The following is a 25100-nucleotide window of genomic DNA, read 5'->3' on the forward strand; positions in this document are numbered from 1 at the left end:
ATACTGTCATCCGTTACATAAATCCACATAACTTGACTTTTATTTATTTGTTTATTTTGTATCAGAGCAATAGTTAAATGTGTCTTAAAAGATTATCCCTTTCTCAGATCTATCTTAAGTTTCTAAACTTTCATTTAGGTTGTCATAATCCAGTATCTCCTTCACGATGATCTAATCCCCATCAATCTGTGCATTCTAATCTCCAGGAATGTACACACAGCTGGCAAGTATCTGCAGTGTTTTAGGTTGAGGAAAGTATGGCAAAACACCAAACGTTTATTGGTAAAATTATTTTCATCTTGTAGATGCAACAACAATCGCTTTCACATGAAAGTTTCATCCTGTCAAAGGTGTTTTGGAAACACATTTAGAAGAGGGGTTACACCATGAGTTATCTTCATATAAGACACAGCTCAGAATACAAAACCATGTACAAACAGCTAGATAAATGTCATGCTTACAAAAATAGACAGTGTTTCACTGGTAACTGTTTAGTTTAACATTATTGTGTTTCTAATGCTGTACCATGGGTTGTGTATTTAACATTGCTCCATGAATTGTTTCCAGGGCATAAGATCAAAAGCCATACTGGAAACAGCCATAAAAGCAAGGACAAGGGCAATATGCTAAATATATACATCTCCCTCTTTCTCCTCCTTTCTCTCTCTCCTCCCCTCTCTCTCTCTCTCTCTCTCTCTCTCATGCATGCACACATACAATTATAATTACACAGTCATTCCATATCTTAAATTCATTAACATACACTGTATTACAGTTACAAAAATGTGTTAACATGAATCTTAAATTTATGTACCCAGCACTTGAATTGCATTTACAAAACTCATAACTCTCACTGTGGTCATGCAAATTAAAGTTATACCAACAGAATAAGTAATTCAGTAATAACAATACCAGCACTTCTTTCTTCAGGCTCTTTTGTGTTTCCTTCAAAGTCAATACTGAAGTGCTCAAAGGAAGTGCAGCAGTTTGGCTTCTCATAAAGGCCAGTGAGTACTTGTCATACAATACACAAAATTAACTTTTTCAGTAGACCATGACTTCATATCAATGTACAAAATAGTGCCTATATATGCAAATATTAACATTGTGTGATGACAGAAACAAATTGAGAAAAGGAAGATGAATTTATTGAGATGTGGTAACAGGGTCTATGGGAGCAAGGAAAGGTCAGTTAAAGAGCTCGACCTCATCAAGTTTGTCTTTACTTCTAAGCACAAGACCAAAATTAACTAGGCTACTCTTCTGCTGGACTTGTGCTCATCACTATCAGCTATCCTCACACATCCCGATGAATGATCTTTGTCTCTGCCTCTTGGAGTGGGACATCCTGTGAGAAGATGATGACATTTTGATTTTGGATTAAAGTCAAGCTAAATGCTTATGCTGAAAAACAAACAAGACTTTATAGATGACACAATCATACTTAAAAACTTTTAAAATTCCACCTGAAATCAGATAACTGACTAAATCTCATCACCAAGGAAGAATGGCAGTAAGGGTGGTAAGACATTTGCCTGTTACCTTAAATGTGTTTTGAAGGACGCGCAGGCGATGCAGTTTCTCGTTAAGTAAGGGGTCATTACAGCGGCGGACAAAGGAGCGCTTGTACTCCAGACGAGTAGGAGGCAGGTGCTCATTCACAGGCGACAGACTGGCACTTTCCAGAGCCCGGCACAGATCACCCAGAGAATCAGCCTGCTGCCTGCGTTCTCGCTCCAGGCCTACAAGGGGCACCACACAGTAACAGCACATGAGCTCTTTGATGGTAAGAACTACATATAAATAGGTGAGCTGGTAGCTTTAAAAAAAGAGATAACAATTAACTTTCCTCCTTTAAGAAAGGAAGCAATAAATTATTTATTTTCATCAGTGCTGAGTCCTGTCATTGTTTCATACATCACTGTAAGAAAAGAGTTTCAACACTAAGAGTTTGTATTGGTGCAATTCCAAGCACATTCACTATCTCAGGCTACAACTAGAGGGCAGTATCACAGGTCAGAGCATTTCTTTCTGTTATGCACAGTGTTCAGTGTGTTTACACAACTTATTGTGTTTCGTTTTCTCTGAAAAAAAAAGATTCTGCTGTGTAATAATGCTATAATATGCACTGTAAGGATTATTCCTTTGCCTTTTAGAAAGTTATTGAAAAGACAGGGAGATGGAGAGGGTGGGGTAGAGATGGGGATATAGCCCTGGAGACATGTTTTACATGCCCTTTTACATGAAGCTAAAATTAACCCTAGATAAACAATCTTTCTTTTGTACTCTGGGGCATATATGTGTGAGAGTATAGCTGTGCGTGTGAGTGTGCGTTAGTATGGGTAATGTAAGGGTTGGCAAAGATGAGACAGCTGAGAACCTTTGCCAAATAAGTTTTGGTTAATTTGGATGTATCATTTAAGACTCTACCTTACATGAAGGGAATAGAGTGGTTTATTAGAGAATGGCATTCAGCCAAGGTGTACAACCTTATCTAGTACATATAGCAATAATCTGTTCTACTGTTATACATTATACTGTTCAGTCTGAGGTATACTTATCCATGTTGAAGAATACTTACCTTTCACTCTATTATACTTTTCTTCTTATTAATCAGCTATGAAATTTGATGTTCAATAATTCATAATATTATATGTGATTTTTCAGTTGTTCAAATTATTTTTTATAGATTTTGGATTTAGTCGTGAAAGCATAATACCTGAAATTTTAACTCACTCCTTTTGAGCCACACTCTGCCACACTCTAACTCTGGCTCACACCATCTCCTTTTGTTATCGCTGTGTATTTTATTTTGTTGTGAACATCCTTCCTTCTCTGTTACCTGCAGCCTTACTGTATGCCTGTCCCAGCTGGTAGTGGTGAGCTTCCTTGTGTTCACCAGCCCCCGCTGTGGCTGCCAGGATGGCATGCAGGCCACTGTCCCGAGGTAGCGTAAAGCTGCGGTGCTTTCCTGCCCTTCCTCCCCCACCAAAGGGGGGCAAGCGGCTGGGCGGGCTGGCCGGCCGGGGTGTAAGGGGGCAGTAGCGCTCAGGCAGGGGGCCGCGCTGAGCGGGCAGTGTGGCCTGGCGATGGAGCTCTACAGGGACAGCCCCGCCAGGCTCCAGGAACACAGAGTCTTCCAGCGGCAGTGTCTGAAGGAAGTGCAGCCCAGAGCTGCTGAGCGGCGTCTCAATCAGGTCCTGCCAAGAGCGCCGCTGGCTGGCAGACCGACGGCTGGGGGAAGCAGAGCTGCTCACGCTGCCCAGCTGAGGCTCGGTGTGGAACTCCTCATGTGGTGAATGTGACTGAACACTCTCCGTGGAGGCCGGTCGGATATGTTTGGGCTCCAGGTAGGGACTCACCTGCTGCACATATAGAGAAATGTCTGAAAATTGGGTACAGAGAGCACTTTGACCTGATCCCTTTTAATTTTAAATTTTTTAAAATATGCTGACTTTTTGGACTTTCTAACTGGGTGAAGTGGCACAACCAAAAGGGAATAAAGAACATACAGAGAATTGTACCATGTCCCTGTCTGGCCCTAGAGCTGTTAGCCTTCATTCCAGTGACCACAATGTGCAGTATGTACACACATGTACAGATACTTGCACAATTATGCACAGACAGAAAAACTGCCACACACACAAATATGTGAATGCACACTCACACATACATGCACGTATCTCTTCTGCATAGCATCAAAGGACTCTTCTGGTTTGTGTGTCCCTCATTAAACAGAGTCTGGTGTCATGGGAAGTCTTTTAGAGCCCCCCTTTGTTTGAGAATTTACAGCCACCAAACTGCTCTCCAGAGCATTAATAATTAATAAAACCTTCAACTCCATTCCCCAATCTTTTCACACCTCATTTTTAATCTTTTTTCTCTCTCTCCTTTGCTGACATTTCCATTTCATCTTCCTGTTCCATCTTTTCACAGATTTTCTTTTTTTAATTACCCTTATGTCTCAAGCCCACCTCTTTCAAGCTCCTCTGGGTAGATGAGACGAGAAACAACCTGTCGTTCTGCTGTTATCCAACAGAGCCTAGTCCCCTTGTGAAGAAGAGATTTCTCAAAAGAGAAGTTGTGATACTTACTAAGGCAGGGTATGTGTCATAGGGTGGTGGAGGGCTGTCTTGTTTAGGCATTGAAGACACATCGATGTCCTCATGGTCACTCTCACTCCAGTAGTCTAGTGGAAAACACAAAACACAAAAGGAAAAGCAACTTTGAGCTCACTGTTTGTTTTGAAATGTTGTAATGCTTACCAGCTCCTTTCATCAGAACAGGCAGCAGTCCATTATTATGCTGCTATATACAAACACCATGAACTAGCTAAATGCCATAAAAAATGTAAAATAGCCTTTTTAAGGGAATTCATATTAATGGCATTTTTGACCCCATCAGTCAAGTCATCTTGTCATGTGTGCATTTTAACTCAATATATCCAACATGTCAGAAAAAGCCTTACATATATTTATAGAATGTATAGACCGGACCAGACAAGATCAGTGTGTGGGAATAATTGATCTGACAGAATCGGTAGAGCGTGAAGGCATCCTCTCACCATGAGCCTGCCGAATCTTCTCCTGCTCCGAGTGAGATGCTGCTGCCATGTTTAATCGACTCAGCCACCTGCATGTCGACAGCATGGAAAAAAACACCAGTCACCTGGGGAGCTGCTAAATCCTCTCAACATGTTACTTAAACGTTCTGGGAGCACTGCACTGCCCCTAGAATAGGAGATGAACTTCCACTGGTACTAGGGAGGATTTGTGTTAGCCATGTTCTAGCCCTTTGCCACCGGTCAGTTTCTGCCCACAGGACTGCTGTTGCCTGGGTATTTTTGGCATGGTAGACCACACTTATCTCGGCAGCACTGACGTGTAAAAATCCTGGGAACATTGTTGCACCAGATGAATTTATTAATTCAACAACCACAACCATAAATGAACATTACTTTGGTATAATGCTGTTCTGAGAACTACAATCCAGGCAGCACTTGTCCTATTGTCAGACAGTGATGAATGAGGTAGAGGGTAACTGGTAAATTAACAGATCGGGTACAGTCTTTAATTGTACTCTTATAAAAGGCACAAGGTAGGTCTTTCCAGTAAAGTGCCTGGTCAGGGTATATACAATGTATGTAAGAAGTGCTTTGGTAGAACATAGGGCTTTAGCTTATTTAACAGTAACATAGTAGGCCCAGTGCTCTCTCACCTGTTCATGTCATCCACATTATCTGCTGCAAAGTAGAAGCTCTTGATCTTGGGATGGCATGCCTTGAAAGCGCTTTAGTGCAAAAAAATTAACAGTCAAAAATCCTGGTGCTATATTACCTGTTTACTATTAAACAAGAGGTTCTACTTACAACTTTTTGCGGCATTCGTTTGCCCGATCAATTTTGAACTCAGGCAGGCTGACAAATCCCTCGGCCTTCTCATCCTGCAAAAGAGAAACGCAGGTTCTACTGGACTGAGATCCCAGCTCACTGCCAGGGGAACAGAGCCAACACCACATGCTCATTTAACAAGCAGAGGTGAGCAGGTGTGATAGCCTTATTATCAGACAAAACTTCTAAGACTTTTAAAAAATCTTGTTTAGCTGAGAACCCTCAAGTCCTCACCTCCTCATTGATGTACCAGTACAAACAGGTGTCCTTCAACACCACCCAGTACTTCTTCCACTTCTGAGAAAAGTAGCTTTTAGCATCTTTCTTCTTCCAGAGCCAGCCTTGGCAGTCTCCCTGGCCCAGGTCCTTACACGAAATTCGGCGCTTACTGCTGGCAGACAGTGAGCCAGCTAGAAAAAGAAAAAAGAGCAAAAAGAGAGAGGGATGAGTCTAAGAAGCATTTTAGGACAGAATTACCCTACGTCTGAAAATAAGGACAATTTGAATTATCTCTGTTTCACCTCTCAACTTCTTCTTTGACCTTGACAGCACTGATGACCGATCAAATGTCTGCAACATATAACAGATCCATCAGTCACACTCCAGTCCACATGTAACCTTTTCTCACCTACAACAGTGTAACCTCTGCAGTAGCCTTGTCACACTCACGTGATACACAGAGGCAGTGTCTGACGTGGGTGTAGTTACTGAGTCCTGTCGTAGCATCTCCATTTGCAGGGCTGGTACTAGGGTGTAATGAACGGGGCTATTCCCTTTCTCAGTTTTCCTCCTGCTCCGCCTAGTACTGCTGCTGCGTCCTATCATGTATTCCTCAGGGCCTGCTTTATCCTCACCAGCATAACGGAGCAGGGAGTTCTCTGCGTGCACAATGACATCATGATTAATAATTATAGATTAGTGAAATATACATCAACTGTAATGCCTGCTCAGTCCAACCCCTGTCTAAAGCTGTATATCTAATCAGATCCCCACTGGTACCTTATGCAGTGGCTGATGCTGAATTGACACTATTCAAATATCTTGTGTTTCAAAAACTTAAAAAACTCTGGTTCTCTGTTCTCTGTTCATCACAGTTAATCTATCTTCAGATAATGCAATCTGTTATTAAACAAAAGTAATACAGGTTGCTGTCTTATAAATAAATAGAAGCACACATTCTGCCAGAAACCGGCTCTCTGCTCCCACCCTCTATGCCACTGGGGCAGTCTTAGCCAATCAGATTCCAGAATCTTACCAGAATCCCCCTTGGAGTTTCCATGGCAATGGAATACCACAAAATCTCAAATTCTTAGACAAAGAGAAAGACATGCATGCACAGAAACACAAAGTGAGGAAAGCAGGAGAGGGGAGGCAGGGAGGGAGGGGCAACTAAGAGCCATAGCCATAGATTACAAAGGGCACTAAAAAGAAGCATGAGGCTCATAGGGAACCTGGTGGGGAAATGAATCAGTATTCATGGCTTCAGCATGACTAAATGAGGAAGGCCGAACAGAAACTGCCCTCCTTCGGCCTCTCTCTTGCTCCCTCCTCCCTCACCCACCTCTCCTGGGCTCTTTCTTCAGCTTGGCTGGGTCTTCATAGTCTCCCACCCAGTTATACTCCACCGGCATGGAGATGGGCCTCAGCCTGCCTGGCTCACACGTACCCACGAATTGCATCAGAAATAAACAACAAAAAACACTAGTACACAGATCCCATATCCCCTGGTACAGAGACAGACTGGAAAAAACTGACATAATAAAGATCTAATCAGTCTTTCAGAGATAAGTCATACTAACGTTTTTACGCATCTGATCAAAGCACGCACCACATGTTAAGGTGTTGTCCCTGCGCACAGGAGGAGGGCCCTGGTTCTGCTCATACTCATAGCAATAGAGAACTGCATCCTCGTCCAGCACAGGAAAGTGACGCCGGCACTCCTGGTCCAGGAAGGAGTTGGGCGACTCAGAACCCTTAGCAACTTCTTGCTGGGATGGATCGCTGCTCATTTCTGTGTCTTCTCTGCAGGAAAGAAAAGAGTTTGAGTTTGTCTCTGTTCTGTGTGTGATTGTATAAATGATCAGTAAGTGTGTAGTGTATACTTAGATGAGTGAATATGTTGCTCTGTTTATGACTCATCTAGCAGAGAGGAGATGCAGAAGTGCAGATCTTGCAGACTCTCAGTTTGCATGTGTTATATCTGACTATGTATGAACCTCCTGAACCCAACAAAAGGAAGATATAGAGGAAAGATTGTGCTTTTCTTTGTGTGTGTGTGTGTGTGTGTGTGTGTGTGTGTGTGTGTGTGTGTGTGTGTGTGCACGCGCATTTGTGTGTGTTTGTGTTCATGTACCTTGATATACATAAATACATAAATCATCCGGTAAAGGAGAGATGGCTAGCATGTTCCACAGTGTTTGCGCATAAGTATATGTGTGCACCTGGGTGCATATGGCTCTTCTGGTGGGGGTGGGATGTAGAATTCCTGAAGGGCACAGCTGTCCCGCCTGGACGGGGTGCTGAGAGTGCTGGAGGGTGTGGCGACACTGCTCCCGGGACTCGGGGGGATGATGGGCTGGGCAGGGAGCAGAAGCATGGCACAGTCATGGCCTTTAACACACACTGCTAACTTACAGGCAAGCTGACAGGAGAGCTACTCTGCAGCCATAAAAACATGCTGTCCTAAAAAAGGTTCCTATTCTAAACGTTGAGCTTGTTACTGGCCATGACCCTCTCTCTTCCTCTTGGACCCACTGTAAGTGCCTTTGGCATAGATATGTAAGTCATTATGTATGTCAGACCTCACAACACTGCACTCAGTTTGATTCCAAACTTTTATTCATTTTACAGCAGATTTTACTTTCTTAGAAATCTACTATGTGCATATACTTACTGGCCACTTTATTACCAAATATCCCTGTTGGCTGGATGTTTATGGGTTGTGGTGCAATTCCAGCACAGCAGTTTACACATCAGTGTCACATCAAAATATCCAGCCAACATTGGTCCTGGTCAGAAATTTGAAGTAAATAACACAAATTGTATATGGCAGATGGGCTGTGGACTCTCAGTGTCTGCATGGTGGGCTGGTGTTGCTGATAAAGTGGCTGGTGAGCATATATGGTCATGCTGTTTATCCTAACTGAAATATGAGCTGTATAGAAGAAAGCATTTGAACATCATATATCATCAGCAGCCTGGACCAAATCTGCATTTTCTGTTGGCCATTAATAAAATGCAAGACTGGCAGTAAATTAGAGCCAGCGGGAGGCAAGAGAGAGCAGGGAGGAAGAGAAGAAGAAAAAGCCAAGCTTTACCGTGCCCTCCCATTGGTCAGCACCCTCAGGATGGACAGCCAACTTTTAACATTTCCCTTCACAGGGGAGCTGAGCCACTGTTGATCATCAGTTCTTATATGCCCCATAAATGACCCTTAGACAGACTCTGCACACACACACACACACACGAACACACGCACACACATGCACGTACACACACACACACACACACACACACACACACACACACACACACACACACACACACACACACACACATATCTGCATTACCTGCAGAGCCAAGGGCTTCCACCTCATGTTTTTCAGTAAGGCAGGGGCAGAAGTGAGAGTGCTTTGTGGCCGTTTTTTCAGGGTCAGAGACACCCCAGCTGGGTCGCCACGCAAAGAGTTCACCAAGTTCTTCAACTGCCAGCCCACCTGCACAACCACCAACAGATCTCACCATTTAGACCCTAAAATATCCATCATCTACAAATGTATGTGAATAGGGTTAGCTGTATATGTATGTGTACATGAGTGTGTGTGGGACAGGTTCCATTTCAGTGCATGTATGCTGCAGAAGAGTTCATGAGAGTGATAAAAACACACCACTGTCTGATGATTGACCTGAATGACCTCATCTCCAGCATGGATCTTCTTACAGCGGTCAGCTGGAGACTGCAAGAAAGGATCCAAAAAGAGCATCCAAAAAGCATGGAAGGGTAGAATGAAAAAATGGTGATTAAACACAGGTCTGCACACAGTTATTTCCTAAGGTCAAACACATCTACATGCTCCATGACATGTACTTTTATTATTATATTATTATTGCTGAAACTATGAAAGTAGCTCATTACCCCCTCTGTTGTCCCAGTAATGACATGTAAGCCATCATACGTTGATTTGATGTACATGCCCTTGGGGAAGGAGACAGATATTTTATAGCTATTGCCTGAAAATACTGGTCACACTACCACATTCAAAACCTCCAGCCATGCACCACAAATAGACAACCAAGCTCTAGAATGGGGGTGGAGGACTGAAAAAAAGTGAGTGGGAGAGAACGTGGTTTATTTTTATACATCTCTACCCAGGCTCCATCCAGAGTGTCCAGAGTGTGGACAGAAACCACTGCAGGGCATGTGTTTGTGTATGTGTGACTGTTTATGTGAGTGTGAGTACATTATTGCGACAAGTCAGCAAGGCCATTTCCGCTAGCACCCTTGGTTAAGTGCACAGTAATGTGCAGGGGATGTGCTAGTGTGTTATACTCCTATGCTGCTAAACGTGCTCAGTCTGCCTTTTAGGACTCCAGTTCAAACACAACCGGTCTCTCTGAGTCTTAAAAGCTGTTCGCTGCACTGCCCCTGTGATCCAGGCAACCATGGCAACTCCCTTTACATTTTAAAGATGACGTGATCAGGACATTGCTCATGATTAACAGAGATTCCAGGCTGTTTCAGCTGAAGTGGCCCTGTATGTTAGCTATGTCTTGCTGTAGTTCACGTGCTACAGGGAGAGCAAGAAGAAGGAGGGGACGAGAAGAGGAATGCATTTCTTTGGGCTCCCACACCCACCAGCCCCTCTGTGGATCTGATGTTGTCTAGCTGCACCACCTCCAGATGAGCAGCCTGGGATACCATGGGGTCTGAGGACAGCGTGATAATGTGATCACACACCCCAGACAGCATTTTACACTGCAGAGAGAGAGAAAAAGGTAAGAGATGGAAGACTTCATTTCTTGGTGTTTCAGTACAAGCTGTAATCATATCACAAACTATTCTGCACAAGACACAAGACTAAAGTAATAATAAATAACTATAGGTTACATTTAAATATAGGTTATAGGTACTCATGATACCTTCCAAGCGCTGCACAAAACCAAATAGCAATAATGTGTCAATACAGATAAACAAATAAAATGCAACTATACTAACTACAGTTCAAAAACTGAAGCATAATACTTGAATGATTATCTATGCAAATATTGCATGCACATAGCTATCTGGGAGTCATTCCTATGTAATGCAGGAATCTGATTTTGCAGGCAATACACTGTGGCCTCTCTTTATTTATATCTCTCCCTCTTTCTCCATTTTTTATGGGCAAGAGGCACTGCTGTGCTGCAATATGCTGATCTTTTCATGGTCACTGTGACTCCCTGTAAACACCATCTGCACTGAGACCGTGGGGAAAAGAGATGTTGTGTGATGTGATCACGTGACCAAATAGCAGTCATGTGACCAAAAGATGGTCATGTGAGCACACAGGCAGTCTACAAGTTGCCCTTTTTTATGCCGAGTCCACCTCTGACCTGTCTTCCTGCCATCAACCTTTTCTCATTTCTCATTATATCTCTTTGATGCTGTTCCGATCCATTCACCCATGTAGGAATGCTGGTGTGTTGCTGAAATATAGAACTGTGCCTGTCATCAGTGGGAGTATTCACAGAGCTGCTGCTGAAAGTCTCTGTCTGCCAGTCTCTTTCAGCAGGTGTGTGGCCCTGTCCTGGTATTTATAGCAGGAGGGCATCTGCATCCTGACCATCACTGCAATGGGGGACAGGCAATCTGCAATGCTCTATAAATCATGCACACATGCACACAAAGACACAGTTCTTCTCTTACCACATGCAGTATTTTATTCTCAGTTTCATATACAGTGCTGTCCTGCAAAAAAGAGAGAATTTTTTGCACCCCATTACATGTATGTCATCACTGAAATATGAAATCCTGCATTTTCTGTTGACAGCACCGTCACCTCATCTGTAACAAGTTCTGCCCTTACTCTTGTTAACAAAAGGAAGAGATAATTAGTGAAGACTAAATTGGTTAGGCAGGCATGGCAGACAAGGCAGGTGTGAATGCGGTGTGCAAAGCATGGAAAAGTGCTGCTAAGCCCACTCAGAAACGCCAGAGGCTGTCGAGCCATCACTCTCCCGACAACTGAGTGAGCAGTGAGTCAGTCCTCCTACACTGTAACTGCTGCAACACTTCCTTATCCTCCTCTCCTCTTCTCCCCTCTCCTCTACTCCTTTCCTCTCTGCTGCTCCTCCCGTCACTGCACCACCATCAGCTCCACAGTTGCGTGTCTGCTCTGCAGCGTGGGGGTGCGGGGGGCAGCTTTTCAGGAGCGCCTCTGTCAGTCAGCCTCAGGACTGTATTTATGACTAAGAGACAGCATGCTGGGAGCCTCCCTCTGCCTTTTTAGCACTATGAGCCATCTCATAATTAAAACTCTTATAATATCTATGCTCCTTGCATGTCAGCTAGCAGAAAAATGTCAGTTACACACCTATTTGCGCCCACACACATTACATATCATTATGGCCTAATTCTATACACTCAGAGTTCTGGGACACCAGTTTCTATCTGCTCCCTCCCACAGGAGTTGGGCCATCATCAGTCTCCCTGCCCTATGCTGCAGAAACACTATTTCAGTGCAGAGTGTGGGAGCTGAAAACAGAATCTGCTGTCCTGAAAACATCAGCCACCTCTCAAACTTGTGCCTTTAAAAAGTCTCCATAGTCTTAAGGACTTAAAATACATAGCTGCATCAGCCCAAGCATATTGGGGTCAAAATGCACAAATATCAGCATATGGGTGTTTGGTCGGTGGTGGGGGAGTGTGGTTGGTGGCTCTGAGGGCCCACCTGCTGTACTATGGTCGTCAGCTCCAGGCACAGCTGAATCACGTTATTTCTGGTCAAGGAGTAGTCTGCTACTGCAGCAAAAGGAGACCTGAGGAAGGAGCAAGACCTGGAATTAACCATTAGATCATCCTTATCCACAGCCATGTTCAAAGGCAGAGTGAACCATCCCACAGCCTGTATTCCCAGGCACTAATGGTGAAAATATAGTAAGATCATATGAAGGGCATTCAGGCGAGCGAGGACTGCGTGAGTGGGAAGAGCGAGGGAACGATGAGTGGCAGAGACAAGAGACAGGAATGGCTGAAAGAAAGGAACAAGTGCATTTTTTGGTCCATTGCACACATTCACTAAGGGTCAATCCCAGAGAAGAGAGTGGACTGCATGAGAACATTCATACAGACTGTACCCATAACAGCCACTGTCATCCTGTCCCCAGAGGTGCTCCTGACTTGAATATACTCTGACTGCTCCTATGTATTTAGGTTCCATTATGAAGGCAACACAGTAATGGTACTATTTCTGTAAACAAACCTTAAAATGAAAACAAGAGTGTAATAACCACTATGTGCTAGTTTATAGGGCTGTAGTTCAAGACAATCATTTATTGATTATTTCACTCACACTATAAACTGAGAGGTGGTATCCTATGCTCATTAATATAATATATGTAGCCTCAATTCCTCCTCTTTACTTTGGTCATCTTCATATGTCTGTAAACCTAGGTAATGGCATCTATAGGTCACCAACCTGCCATAACCCAGGGACATGGAGCATGAAATGAGCTTCTCGCTGGAATTATGCATATGTGCCAATACACTAGACCAATGAGGAGGTGTGTCTAACACTGAGAGGAGGAGCCAAAAGGAATTACACACACACACACACACACTCTCTCTCTCTCTCTCTCTCTCTCTCTCTCTCTCTCTCTCTCTCTCTCTCTCTCTCTCTTTCTCTCTCTTTCTCTCTCTCTCTCACACACACAAAACCCACAACACACAATTGAGTGAACAACAAAAACTCTTGGTCTTCCAGGGCTAAACAAAATGCCCTTACATAAGAGCTTTACTCATCTTTTGCTTCTTAGCAGACTGCTCCACAGCATTACATAAGGAAAAAACATGAATGTGTTTTCTGGGACTGGAAGGATAATAAGCAAAAGGAAAATGACTCAATTATTTGATTATCTATGAGAATAATTTTGATTAAATATAGATGTTTTGTGCATTTATGAGTGTGTGTGTGTGTGTGTGTGTGTGTGTGCGTGTGTGTGTGTGTGTGTGTGTGTGTGTGTGTGTGTGTGTGTGTGTGTGCTGACCTGTCAAGCCAGGCTAGGAGGCTTTTCGCGGCAGCGATCAGGTCCACAACAGAAGTGAGAAAGTCATTGGGGAGTTTGCGTGTGGCTCTCCCATCGTAGTGGCCCCCCCGCCTGCGGCCCGTTATGAAGTTCTGCAGGTTCTTGGCGGAGGCATTGAGCTTATGGGACAGAGTTTTCAGATTCTCTGTCTCCAGGCCATAGTTCTGAGAGAGAGCATTTGAAGAAGCCATAGACACAGACAGAAATGCAAATGCACTGTTCTGAGGGTCTGGTATACAAACATACATAAAGTCCAGTGTGTTGGTGAATAATGGAGAGGCTGAAAGTGAGAGTAAAGCAAAACACATTCTGAAGACTCTGTTTAGACTCTGAGGACTGATATGTTCAGATGTTGGGGAAATCAGAAGGAAAGTTACTAAATGCTTATTAAGAAATATGTAGTGCAACCTGCACAGGGTATGTTGTACATATAATTCTCCACTCTGTATATAAAAATATTATGTATATTCTGTTTATACTTAACATAGAATTGTACATCAATGCTCATCAAATCACATGCAAAATAAACTGTTCAGTTGGATGACAGTGACAAGTAGATGTGTTCCCTGTGTCTTATGAATAGAGAAATCTGTAATAATGCCATATACCACAATGGCAGATAAATGATAGGAGAGATATTATTCATGGTTTACAAAGGGACGTCACTACAGCTTTCCAAAGCCAGTAAGAAGAGCGTCTGTGTCATATCCAGCAGACACACTGACCCGGTAGCTTACCCTCCATCATCCACTACCCTACCCAACCATGAGCTGTCACTTAACTTGCACTTACTAGCAATACCACAACTCTCCCTTCCCACAATGCTATGCTGCACATGGGAGCCTGCGGGCATGTGTCGTGTAAGAGACTCTGCAGGGGAATAGGGGCTAGGATGAGTAATCATATTTGGTAGTGCCTCACTTTGGGCCAACATAAAGTAGCATTACAAAAGGACCCTTAAGCACATGACTGATGCCTGTCGCTGGAGGATGGGGTGAAAGGACAGATCCACATCCTCACATGAGTTTTGTTCTCATCCTCCAATCCTAATCCTCCACCATAACAATGCTGCTTTTTAACACCTCTTGATTCTTGATGTTATTTTTTCCTCGCCTCTAATCCCACGCTTATTCGCTTTTGTTCTCAGTTTCTCACTCTCTTAAACCCCCCTCTCTCAAACCCACCTTCTCTCTCTCAAACCCCACTCTCTCAAACCCAGCTCTCTCAAACCCTCCATCTCTCTCTCTCAAACCCACCTCTCTCTCTCTCAAACCTTCTAAACTTCTCCCTCTCAAACCCAAAACTCTCTCTCTCAAGCCCCTCTCTCTCTTCTTTTTATACTTCTTTGTGTATCTTGCTCGTTCTCTTTCTCTGCCTCTCTCTTTCAGTCATGTTTATTTCTAGATGCTTTGCTAGGACACAACCTGAAAGCAGTTTGTGTGGTTACATCAGTGAATAAGGAGTATAATCCTTTGGATTTTCAGGGATTTGAAATGTTTGTTTTGACTAATATCAATTACAACTCATTACAATAACAAAAACAGTAATGAAGGCATAGAAGGAAAGAGATCAGATGCATTACCCAAATTATTTCTCTCAAAGAATAATGTGGCAAGAATGACACAGAATCTGCACAAACTATAACATAGCAAATGTTTTTTTTAGACTGACACAGCAGCACTATGTCTCAGATAATAGAATGTCCCTAGGCACTTCACTGGGATGAAGATCAAAGAAGGATAAATGCAGTGTGAAGGATAAATGCAATGCATGCTGTGTCCGTGCTCACCAGGGCACACAGCAGGTCCACAGCCTCCAGGATGAGCTCCTGGTGTCCGATGCGAGACACTCCAAGGTCTTCCAGCTCCTGGTGTGTGATGCGAAGTAGCTGCTCCCCTCCCACCTTCTCCTGCTCAAAGTTCTTCACATACTGCTGCAGGCAGTCATCCAGGCCTGTGACCAATACCCACATGGCAGACAGAGGCGATGAGAGGCAATCACATCTGCATTTTCCACCTCTTTGAAATATTCCTGTTATTTTGAGTGAATTCATCGCTTTGCTTGATGAGTATTAACACATTCAGTGGGACATTCACTTCATTACAATGGCTAAACCTAGTTCCACATTTAGTTCAGTTAATTAATTTCTCTGTAGACTGAGGCACTTAATATTCCGAATCCTAGAGGGAGGAAGGGAAGCCTATCTGCAGGCATGAACTGTGTAAGTGTATCTAAAGAGATGGTGACAAGTATTGATGAGTCACTGAGCTAAGAATCGCAGGGTCTCCGGTGTCAGGGAGTAATGGAGAAGCAGAGGGCCTTATGTCTGCTTACACCATGTTAATGGCCACACTGCGACTCTCATTCCTGGTGTGCAGGTGCTGGCTGTGTGGTGGGAGCCGACACAGAAAGATCTCAGGGGCAAACACGGAGGACTCTAAAGTGCTGTGTGCTGCTCTGAGTGCACTTGAGCAGACACACTCAAAGCACAAATGTGGAGGAACTCTAATCCCAAGTGACACGTGTCTTCTCAGGCGGAAGCTGTGACTGTGTGAATGTCAACATTAGTGTTCTCACTAAAGGGAGTTTAACATACACAACTACATAGACAAATAGACAGACACACACACATGCTCAAAAGTGCTCACTCACATAGATTATTCCAAATGTCAAGGGAAGATGTGAAGGGTTTGCCACACAGCTGTTCAAACATTCTTTACTTTGTGCAAAGACAAATACAGAGACACATATATAGAAAAACACACACATGTACACACATGTACACAAACACACACACACACACACACACACACACACACACACACACACACACACACACACACAATGTCAAATGCCCTGCTGTCATGGACACATATCCGTGAACTTGAAGGACTATTGTCATCATTCAGGGTAGAACTGCTTGGCAAAACATCATGGTTGTCAGGGAAACACATACCACCCACTTTCTATACACTGACCCTCCTGGGGTGGATTATTCCCTCACAGGCTTAACAAATAAAGAATCCGACATCGCTAAACACAGCTATATTTATACACTCGGCACATATGTGCCGTCTCCGCACAGATCTATCAGTCGTGTTCAAATGAAAAAGAAAAATTCATGATCTACTTGGGGTGGCAAGATTCTCATCTTGTATACAAAAGACAGGATGGGAGAGGAAAGCAGTCATAACAATTATCTGATCAATATAGACAGAAAAATCTTTTTGTGACATGCCAGTGGATGATGCTAAGCTTCTGGGATGTGATTACTGGCTCACAGAAACAGCAGACAGCCTCTGCCACTCCACTCTTTTTCTAGTCACTGTTCTCCCACTCCGCCTCCCCAGACCCTCCACCTCTTATGTCTGTCTGTTGCCCCTAGTTCTCCTTCTGAGCCCAGTGCAGCTGCCCCCATCCCTCCATCTCTCTCCCTCCTTTTGTTCCTTATCTCCCCCCAAAACTTCCCAACAAGGGAGGAGGCTATAGAACAAGACACTGCCCACAATAATCAAAGCTCAGATCTGTTACCTAATCTCTCCTAGTGTGGAGCCGAGCCATAAACCTAATGGAACTTGATGTGTAAAAGTTGCGCTTGCAGCTAAATGATATACTGAAAGTGAGGTATTGGGGTCTTAGCCCAGTCCTGAACCAAGGAATCTGTCACTGTATGTTGCTATAGAAACAGTACCAGGACAAGCAGATTTAATTAGATCCTCATTATCATACATGAATAGAGGTGTACACATGATTTATGCTTGAATAGACCAATAAGTCATGGAATAATTAAAGCTTTGGCAACAAGTCTTGAATAGTCCAAAGACCTATTCACAGATGAGCTCTGTTGCTTTGGATTTGTGTGGTTTGAGCTGGAATGCTCAAGCAGAAACACTTCACTACTGTTATTCAGGTTCCAATTATAATTTTTAGTACAGCACACTATAGACAAATGGAAAAAATTTATATTCTTTCATAAGAGAGAACAATATATCTGAGAAAGGTAGCTGCATATACACATTATATTTCAAATGCCCTAATATTTCTTGTCATGAAAGGATGACACATTTTTTATAGTGATACTCCCTGAGAAGTACACAGGCTTTTCCATATGAAGCAGTTTATCAAGAAACATTTTTGAAGCGAACGAGCTAATCTATTAAGAGTAGCACTCGTGCTGCTGCCGAGAGAAACACGGTTCCTCACAGAGAGCCAGTGTACACAAACAGGGAGCTCACTGATTAGGAGGACATTAAGCTGCTGGTAATTGTAGCTGCTGTGACTGTGTTAAAATCACATAGAAGAGTGTGGAATGTTAATCTGGATTGTTAATCCCTTTAAAAAGATAAGGGTTAAACACCCATCCACAGCAGGAGTGAGGACTGGTAAGAAAAGGTGAAGGGATCAAAATTAAATGTTTAATATTTGTATTGACATTAGAACACACCAGTCCACTTAAATCCTCCACCTCCCTTAAAAACCCAGAACTTCTCTGAATCGTGTAACTGGTAAGAAGCGTGTCCCAGAACTAAAAGAGGGATTAGGAACTTTGGTATGACAAGGATATTTATGACCAGACAGAAGGGTAATTGCAAGAGACACGCGTCCTCCAAGGTGTATACAGCCAAACACTGCATCTTTCTGAGCTGCAGTTCATGCAGATATAGCCAATCACTGCATCTTTAAGATCATGCAATGTCGGGGGCAGAGTAACATTTGAAAACAATACACAAAATTATACATGATCCTGCTCACAATTTTATCAGTTAGTTAGTTTCATTTAACTTTTAAATATAAAACAAATAATGGTTGATATAGATAAATCTGAAATACCAGGAGGAATATAGACCCACTGCAGAAGACCGCATTGCATAAGTGAGGCCAGCCTTCAGAAATCATCAGAAGTTCCACACTGCTCAGTGCATAAATCTATTCACAAAGACTCATTTTTCATGGATATAATGAACACACTTGGGGTTACCAATCATTATTATCATAAAACTACTTCATAAAACATGCATTTGATCAGAGCAATATTTGATCTTCATTCTTCCTGAGGTGATAGATCTCAGATGAAATAAGGTTGCTATTTAACTCTTTTATGTGAAGCACTTTGAATTGCATATGAAAAGTGTCATTCTATAAATAAATTGTCCTTGTCTTGTCTTACCTTAGTTTTTGTGAAAACCAAAATGCCCAGGATTGAACTCAGAGAGGGCAGGAGACAGCAAGAGGCAGGAAGCACCAGAGGAACAGAGGTAAGTTCATGGATCTCTCCAGCCTTAGACAGGTTGCTGTTTGGCCATCAGAGACCTCCTTAGGCATCAGCACAAAGCCATATGCTAATGATGCAGTCACAGAATGCTAATCATGATGTGCTGGGGGCCACATATCGAGACCACAGGACACATCAGTATGTGGGATTGTTAGAGCAAAGTACAGATCTAGAGAGATCTGAGTTTTGTGGTGGGCCACAATTAAACATCAATGGGTTTCCAATCTAAAGTGCAAAAGCTTGTCTTGTCCCATTGCTATGTCTGTTCCTCTGTTCATTGCAAGCAGCTATTGACAGTTAGACAAAAGACAAGAAGGAATGTGAGTCATATTGATGAAAAAAACAGGAAAGCAGGTTGATGTTTGTTAGTGTGTCTGTATATAAAGATCACAGTGTTACTTTCTCCCTCTGACTCCGCCTCCCCATGTTGTTGCATTTTAACCTCTTTTTGCCGTATTTATAAGGTGAAGAGCTCAATTTATTATCCAGTTAGACCACAAAATAGCAATTAATAGAACACAACTAAAAACTGTTGTTTTTCATGTGGTTAGTTAGTTCTCCTGTTGATTTGACTAAATGGAAGGGTGGTGCACAAGTAACTAGGTGTGATTCTTTGAGAGGTTTTTAGCAGAGGTATGAGAACCATCCTGCATTCCAGAGCCAGGTGTTAATAGCCTCAGAACTCAAATGGTACAATGGACAGGCACAAAACAAGCTGAGCAGGTAGACATTTCTGGTCTGATCCCCCCCGGCCTCCATGGTATCCACAATTACACTAACAAATATAGGAATCCCCGCTGCAGCAAACTGTGAACCCTAAATGCAAATTCAAAAATACATAAAAATGGCAGATGTGCATTCACCTCCACAACAAGTGGTCTGCCACAAAATACGTAAGATATTAAATGCATGGGAGTTGCCTTAAAACAGCCTTTGGGCATGGCTGCAGCACTATATGAGAGGACACAAGAACAGATACTACAGCTGAAATGCACTCGACAGGCAGACCCTGACAGCCATCAAAAGTCATGCTATTGCTCCAGTGTGGATTAGAATAACCTTATGTTTTACTGTATAGTATTAACATATACAGAAGCAGCCTAAGGGGAGGCGGAGGCAGCTGTGGGAAGTAGGGGATATTTCATTTATACCAGCACACATGAGCCTGAGGGTGCAATAGGGAGAAACATCAGCAGTGCTCTGCTATATTCACATGTTCCTGCTGTGTTTGAGAATATGGTAAAATGCATAGCAACATGACCAGGTGCTCAAGTACTGTAGGTGTTTGTGTTTCTTGCAAGTTCTTGCACACACTGCTGATTAAAAGGCTCTAATAAGCACACAGCCACAAGCACCTTCTAACAGCCTGCCTCACCACAGGGGCTTCAGAATAGACTCTCTGTTTCTCTCTCACACTGACAGCAATGCTTGCTTAACTGAGTAGCTGATAATGCAGCTTGTACTTTCTTGTCCCCTACAGATGATGATAAACCTCCTCAGAGTCAAGACACTGTGAATGCAACACATCTTCCAAGAGGTGTCAAGCTGGGAAAGAGGTAAATTGTGAGAGAGTTAAGGCCCTTCCTACATGCCTTTCTTAGTCATGGGTGGACCATCGCCAACATTGCCCAGAACATACACCCACTCTCCATGCGACCAACACTGTATAATTCACAGTGTATCTCGTTGTGTTTTCCTTCTATTTCTTGCCAGACTGGCCATTGCATCCTTCATCTGTCCCATCCTCCACTTTTGTGTTTATACTCCATGAGCACAAGCTCTAACAAAGAGCCACCTATAGCACCTATAACACTGACTATTAGTTTGTCTGTGACATATAAACATTGTCTGTGACATATAAACTTGTCATGTGAGAAATAAACTTGAAACTTGAAACATACACAGGTTTCATCTAAATGAGAAGCATAGGAAAGAGATTGATCAGCCCTGTACAGGTAGCACAGGTGGTAGTAACTAATACACTCATTAAAACCTGGAGTAAGACTATAATCACCTGCATGACTCAGGAAACTATTTATCCCCCCAGGAAACTGTTTATCTCCCAAACCACTGTCGTACCTGTAACAGCATTTGCATGGTTAGAGAGAGAGCAAGCTTTTTTTTCTCTCTCTCTCTCTTTCTCTCTCTCTCTCTCTCTCTCTCTCTCTCTCTCTCTTTCTCTCTCTCTCACAGTTCAAAGATTCAGAATATTGAGATATGACTACACACACACATACAGAGAGAGAGAGAGAGAGAGAGAGAGAGAGAGAGAGAGAGAGAGAGAGAGCGAAGCTTATCCAAATACAAAGTAGCCAAGCAGAGGCCTAACACGTTAATGGGAACTGTCTTAGAGAGAAATGAGTTATTGATCCAATTTGTTCATATAGGTGAATGAATTCCTTGAAAGCAACACACTGCTGTAAATGTGACTCAGAGGAAAAAATAAGAAGGACAATAGACTTTGCTGCAACAAAGTGTCCAGCTTTAGGTATACAAACTTAAGAACCTACAGGCTACCAGAAATTGTTACTGTCTCATTTATGTTTCTTTATGGTCACTAACGCATATAATTCTAATAGCAGTGGCAGTTGAATATCACTATGAGATTCTATCATGTAAAATACGTTCAATCTCATTTCTTTCAAAATTTCAAATAATAAATACATGTATCCGATTCACTGTTTGTGTGGAAAATCACGGAGGGTTTAGGAGAGCCCCTCTGACTGTCTGGGAGACCCAGCTGATTACTCACTTTGCACGTGACCCATCACTACTCATTCAGTATGACGTGACGACGTGACCACTCATCCACCCAACTCTGTTCATTAATACAATAACAGTAAAGGCTTTTACACTGCCTTGTTAAGGTTTGTGTTCATCCACAGGTGAATGTAATACAAATAGCACAAATTTGCTATAACTGCTTGACTAGGTTAACCTGTGTCTTTTCGTATGGTTTCCTGTCATTTTCAGCCATTGTATTAATGTTTCAAATTATTACTATCGAGGTGCTTTCAGAAGCACACCACCACGCATAAAACATACATGCTTATATGTATATCATTGTGAAAAAATATATATGTGCATGAAAATCCCTTCTCTTATGCGTCTCAAAATATTCAAGATGAATCTTCTTTGCACATCAAATCTGCTACCTACCTTTCATCCAGTCCACCACTTGACATGTTGTCCACTTGCTTACAGGTTCCATGACCAAAGCCATCATGGAAGTTTTTGTGGTCAGTGCCAAAGAAACGAACAAAAGAAAATTTAACTACGAAATTCCTTGCTATTTAAATCGGATTCTGTTACATCCATTTCGCGTTTCCCTGGAAATGTACATTGGCAGACTACTTTGACAAAGCACTGGGGCTCTGTTAAGTCCAAAGCATGTCTGTCTCGGTTAAATCGCAGAGATTCAATGCATTCCTCTGTACTTGTCTTTTGATGACAGCCAAACGATTACTTGATTTATCACGAGCATTCTTTGCGCATTCTTTCCTTCTTGACGGCTTATTTACATCGCGATATTTCTACATTTTGCACTTATCAGCGTTGAATCAAGACAAGATAAAAAACTACGCCAACATCACATCGGTCGACTCAAGCTGTTACCAGTAGTAAACAGTATGCGCGTCCTTTGCGCACACTCGTATGAATCGCGCTCTTATCCTTCTTGCCCGTCGTTGGCTTTTTTAGGCATTTACCCAGCATATGGAACAAACCCAGCGTTACAGCGTTTTATTACTAGATTTTGTGGCCTATGTAAAGCCTTAGACTCAAATGATGGTGGCTGAGCTAACTCAACCATCATTTGATTGTGAAAATGCGCGTCCACAATTCAGAAATTTTGAGAGCGGTCAGACCTATCATTACTGTTGGGATTTGCCGTCTCATTTATCCATTCAAATAAACTTAGGTAGGCTATATGTTTTTATAGACAAATGTGCATTTTAAAAATATATTTTCTTGAAACGAATTATTGCCAATTGTTAATAAAATATTTATATATGTATATATGAATGTGTGTATGTATGTATGTTTGTATGTATGTATTTCCATTTTCTTCTTTTTGGGATTAAGACGACGTTCTTTAAAGTATGAGCTATACTCAAGACTTTTTCTGTGATCATCCAAGAATAAACGCTCACAGCCAACTTGCCAGTCTATAACATAAATTAATCACTCTCAGAAGGAATACTGAACCGTATCATTAAATGTATAAAAGTGTTTTCACTTTACTCATGGGGACTGCCTCTAATCTATTAGTCTAATTTAGAGGAGTCTAATCTGTGACTACATATATTGGTGCAATACATAGATCCTAGAACCCATAAAACATTATGTTGTTGTTGTTTACTGATGACAAGTAATCAGGAATAAAACCAATTGTTAAATAAGTGTTTTATTAAGATTAAAAATACAACACTGACACCCATGGCAGTATGACTATAATCACCTACAGGACCCATGAAACCTTTCCACTAAAATGGAAAATATGCACATTTACTATACTCTAGAAAGAGACTAGTGGAGAGTGATATGATTTTAAAGTACAAGACAGCTCACCATGGTCTGAAAATAAGTGTTACAATTCAAATCTGCTCACAAGAAGTACTGGGGCTAATAGGTATACCTATCAGGCAGGCATCTCTAATGTTTTGTTCATTCATGATGTTAAAAAATGCTCTGTAAATTCTTTAGGCAAGTAAATGGTTTCAAAGAATAAATATCCAGTAATGAGGAGAAGTTGGAGGATGGTTAACACAAATTGTGCATGTCAAGATAGGCTAAAGTCTCTGAATTCTCTGTGTTGTATGTTTTTATTTGTTACTACATATAATAACCAGGTATATTCAACCATTTTGTTGATTAGACTTATAGCTTTTACTATGAACAGCAAGGAACCAAAAGGCCCAGTAGGCCTGTTTATTTAATAATACATTTGGCTGCAGTAAATAAAACCCCCAGAATCTCATTTACTTACTTTCAGCTTATAGATTTCAAAGGAACTAGCTAAAGCTTGCTTGCATGGATGGCAGTGCTTTGAATTAGAATAAGATATGTGGGATATTTGCTACATGTGAGAGCTTAAGGGGGGGGAGGGGTGTGTGTTGCTGACAGATGTTTTTATTCTTACCAGCTTGGGAGCACTGAAGAGAGAGGCTCTGAGGAGTATGGAGTGGGGGATGAATATGTTCAAGGCCTGTGCTCCAAATCAGACCTTCCCTATTTACCCTCAGCTCCTCACCATCTGTTGTGCTGCTGTTGTTGCTGCTGCTGCTGCTGCTGCTGCTCTCTCTCTGTGTGTGTGTGTGTGTGTGTGTGTGTGTGTGTGTGTGTGTGTGTGTGTGTGTGTGCATATGCTGAGGGAAGTTATCCAGACTCATAGTATTCAGTACTGTGAATGTAGCATTTCCCACTACACCTATTATAAAACAGATCATGAAAATTAATTTTGTACTGTTTTTTGTTTGTTTGTTTGTTTGGTGTTTATGGATGGAACAAATATTGCATTTCAAATTAACACTTAACGTGTGCATGCGTGTGTGTGAGAAGAGACAACAAAGGCATTTGGGGGCAGAACACATTTTATCTTTACCTCTTTACATCAGTTTTCAGTATTAAGTCAACATGACCACAGGATATCAGATCCTTCCAATTGGACCTTTCTGAACATGAGCCAGAAGTATAGAAATGAGAAGTACAGGAGCAAGGGTTTAGATATTTAGGTTACCATTCTCACCATACTGTCAATAAACAACCATTAAATATGGATTAATGAACTTACATGCTAACCTTTATGAAATGTAATGTTAATTATATCAATTTTAACTGCATTATAATTACATAGAACGTTAAACAATCAGGCTATAGCATGCACAAGCAAATTTTACTTGTCTCTTTCAGGTGATAAGCAGCTCTTGCCAGCTACACCAAATGCACACTGCTATTTCAGTCTACCTTTTAACTGCCATTCTATCATGTGCAAAATTTACTAAATGATATTTTCATATCAAAATACTCTTATTTGTATACATTTTATTGATTGAAACTTTAATAATTAACATTAGTTATTAAACCCTTTTTGTAATTAAAAAAATGAACAGCTTTGATATTGATAATACACTTAGAGCTTGATCATTTTTTCACCCA

The 25100-nt window shown here is 42.0% G+C and overlaps 1 protein-coding gene and 1 long non-coding RNA gene across 9 annotated transcripts; one reads left to right on the plus strand and one right to left on the minus strand.

Moving 5' to 3' along the window:
• Nucleotides 1-232: 232 nt before the first annotated feature.
• cnksr2b (connector enhancer of kinase suppressor of Ras 2b) lies at nt 233-22632 on the minus strand. 8 transcript variants are annotated; one of them, XM_027005155.3, is made up of 22 exons: nt 22104-22632; nt 15462-15625; nt 13634-13836; nt 12319-12406; nt 11295-11336; nt 10245-10364; nt 9525-9584; nt 9277-9345; nt 8959-9105; nt 7831-7964; nt 7218-7411; nt 6951-7040; nt 6059-6267; nt 5911-5959; nt 5624-5799; nt 5369-5442; nt 5218-5289; nt 4565-4632; nt 4095-4189; nt 2843-3365; nt 1543-1742; nt 233-1348 (listed from the first exon to the last, which is right to left on the minus strand). In XM_027005155.3, the coding sequence occupies exons 1-22, from the start codon at nt 22168-22170 to the stop codon at nt 1298-1300; spliced, it is 2895 nt and encodes a 964-aa protein (XP_026860956.2). In that variant the 5' UTR covers nt 22171-22632; the 3' UTR covers nt 233-1297. The 8 variants fall into 8 exon arrangements, with proteins under 8 accessions (XP_026860956.2, XP_026860948.2, XP_026860939.2 ...); XM_027005147.3 differs by having other exon boundaries at nt 2843-3362; nt 12319-12424; XM_027005138.3 differs by having other exon boundaries at nt 12319-12424.
• Nucleotides 10248-24394, plus strand: LOC113574343 (uncharacterized). Its single transcript, XR_003410314.3, has 4 exons — nt 10248-10384; nt 18845-18927; nt 20425-20500; nt 24088-24394. It is a non-coding gene; the product is annotated as an uncharacterized LOC113574343 (long non-coding RNA).
• Nucleotides 24395-25100: the final 706 nt, after the last annotated feature.

Source organism: Electrophorus electricus, chromosome 8 (genome assembly GCF_041902795.1).
Source record: "Electrophorus electricus isolate QZ-2024a chromosome 8, ASM4190279v1, whole genome shotgun sequence".
NCBI lineage: Eukaryota > Metazoa > Chordata > Actinopteri > Gymnotiformes > Gymnotidae > Electrophorus > Electrophorus electricus.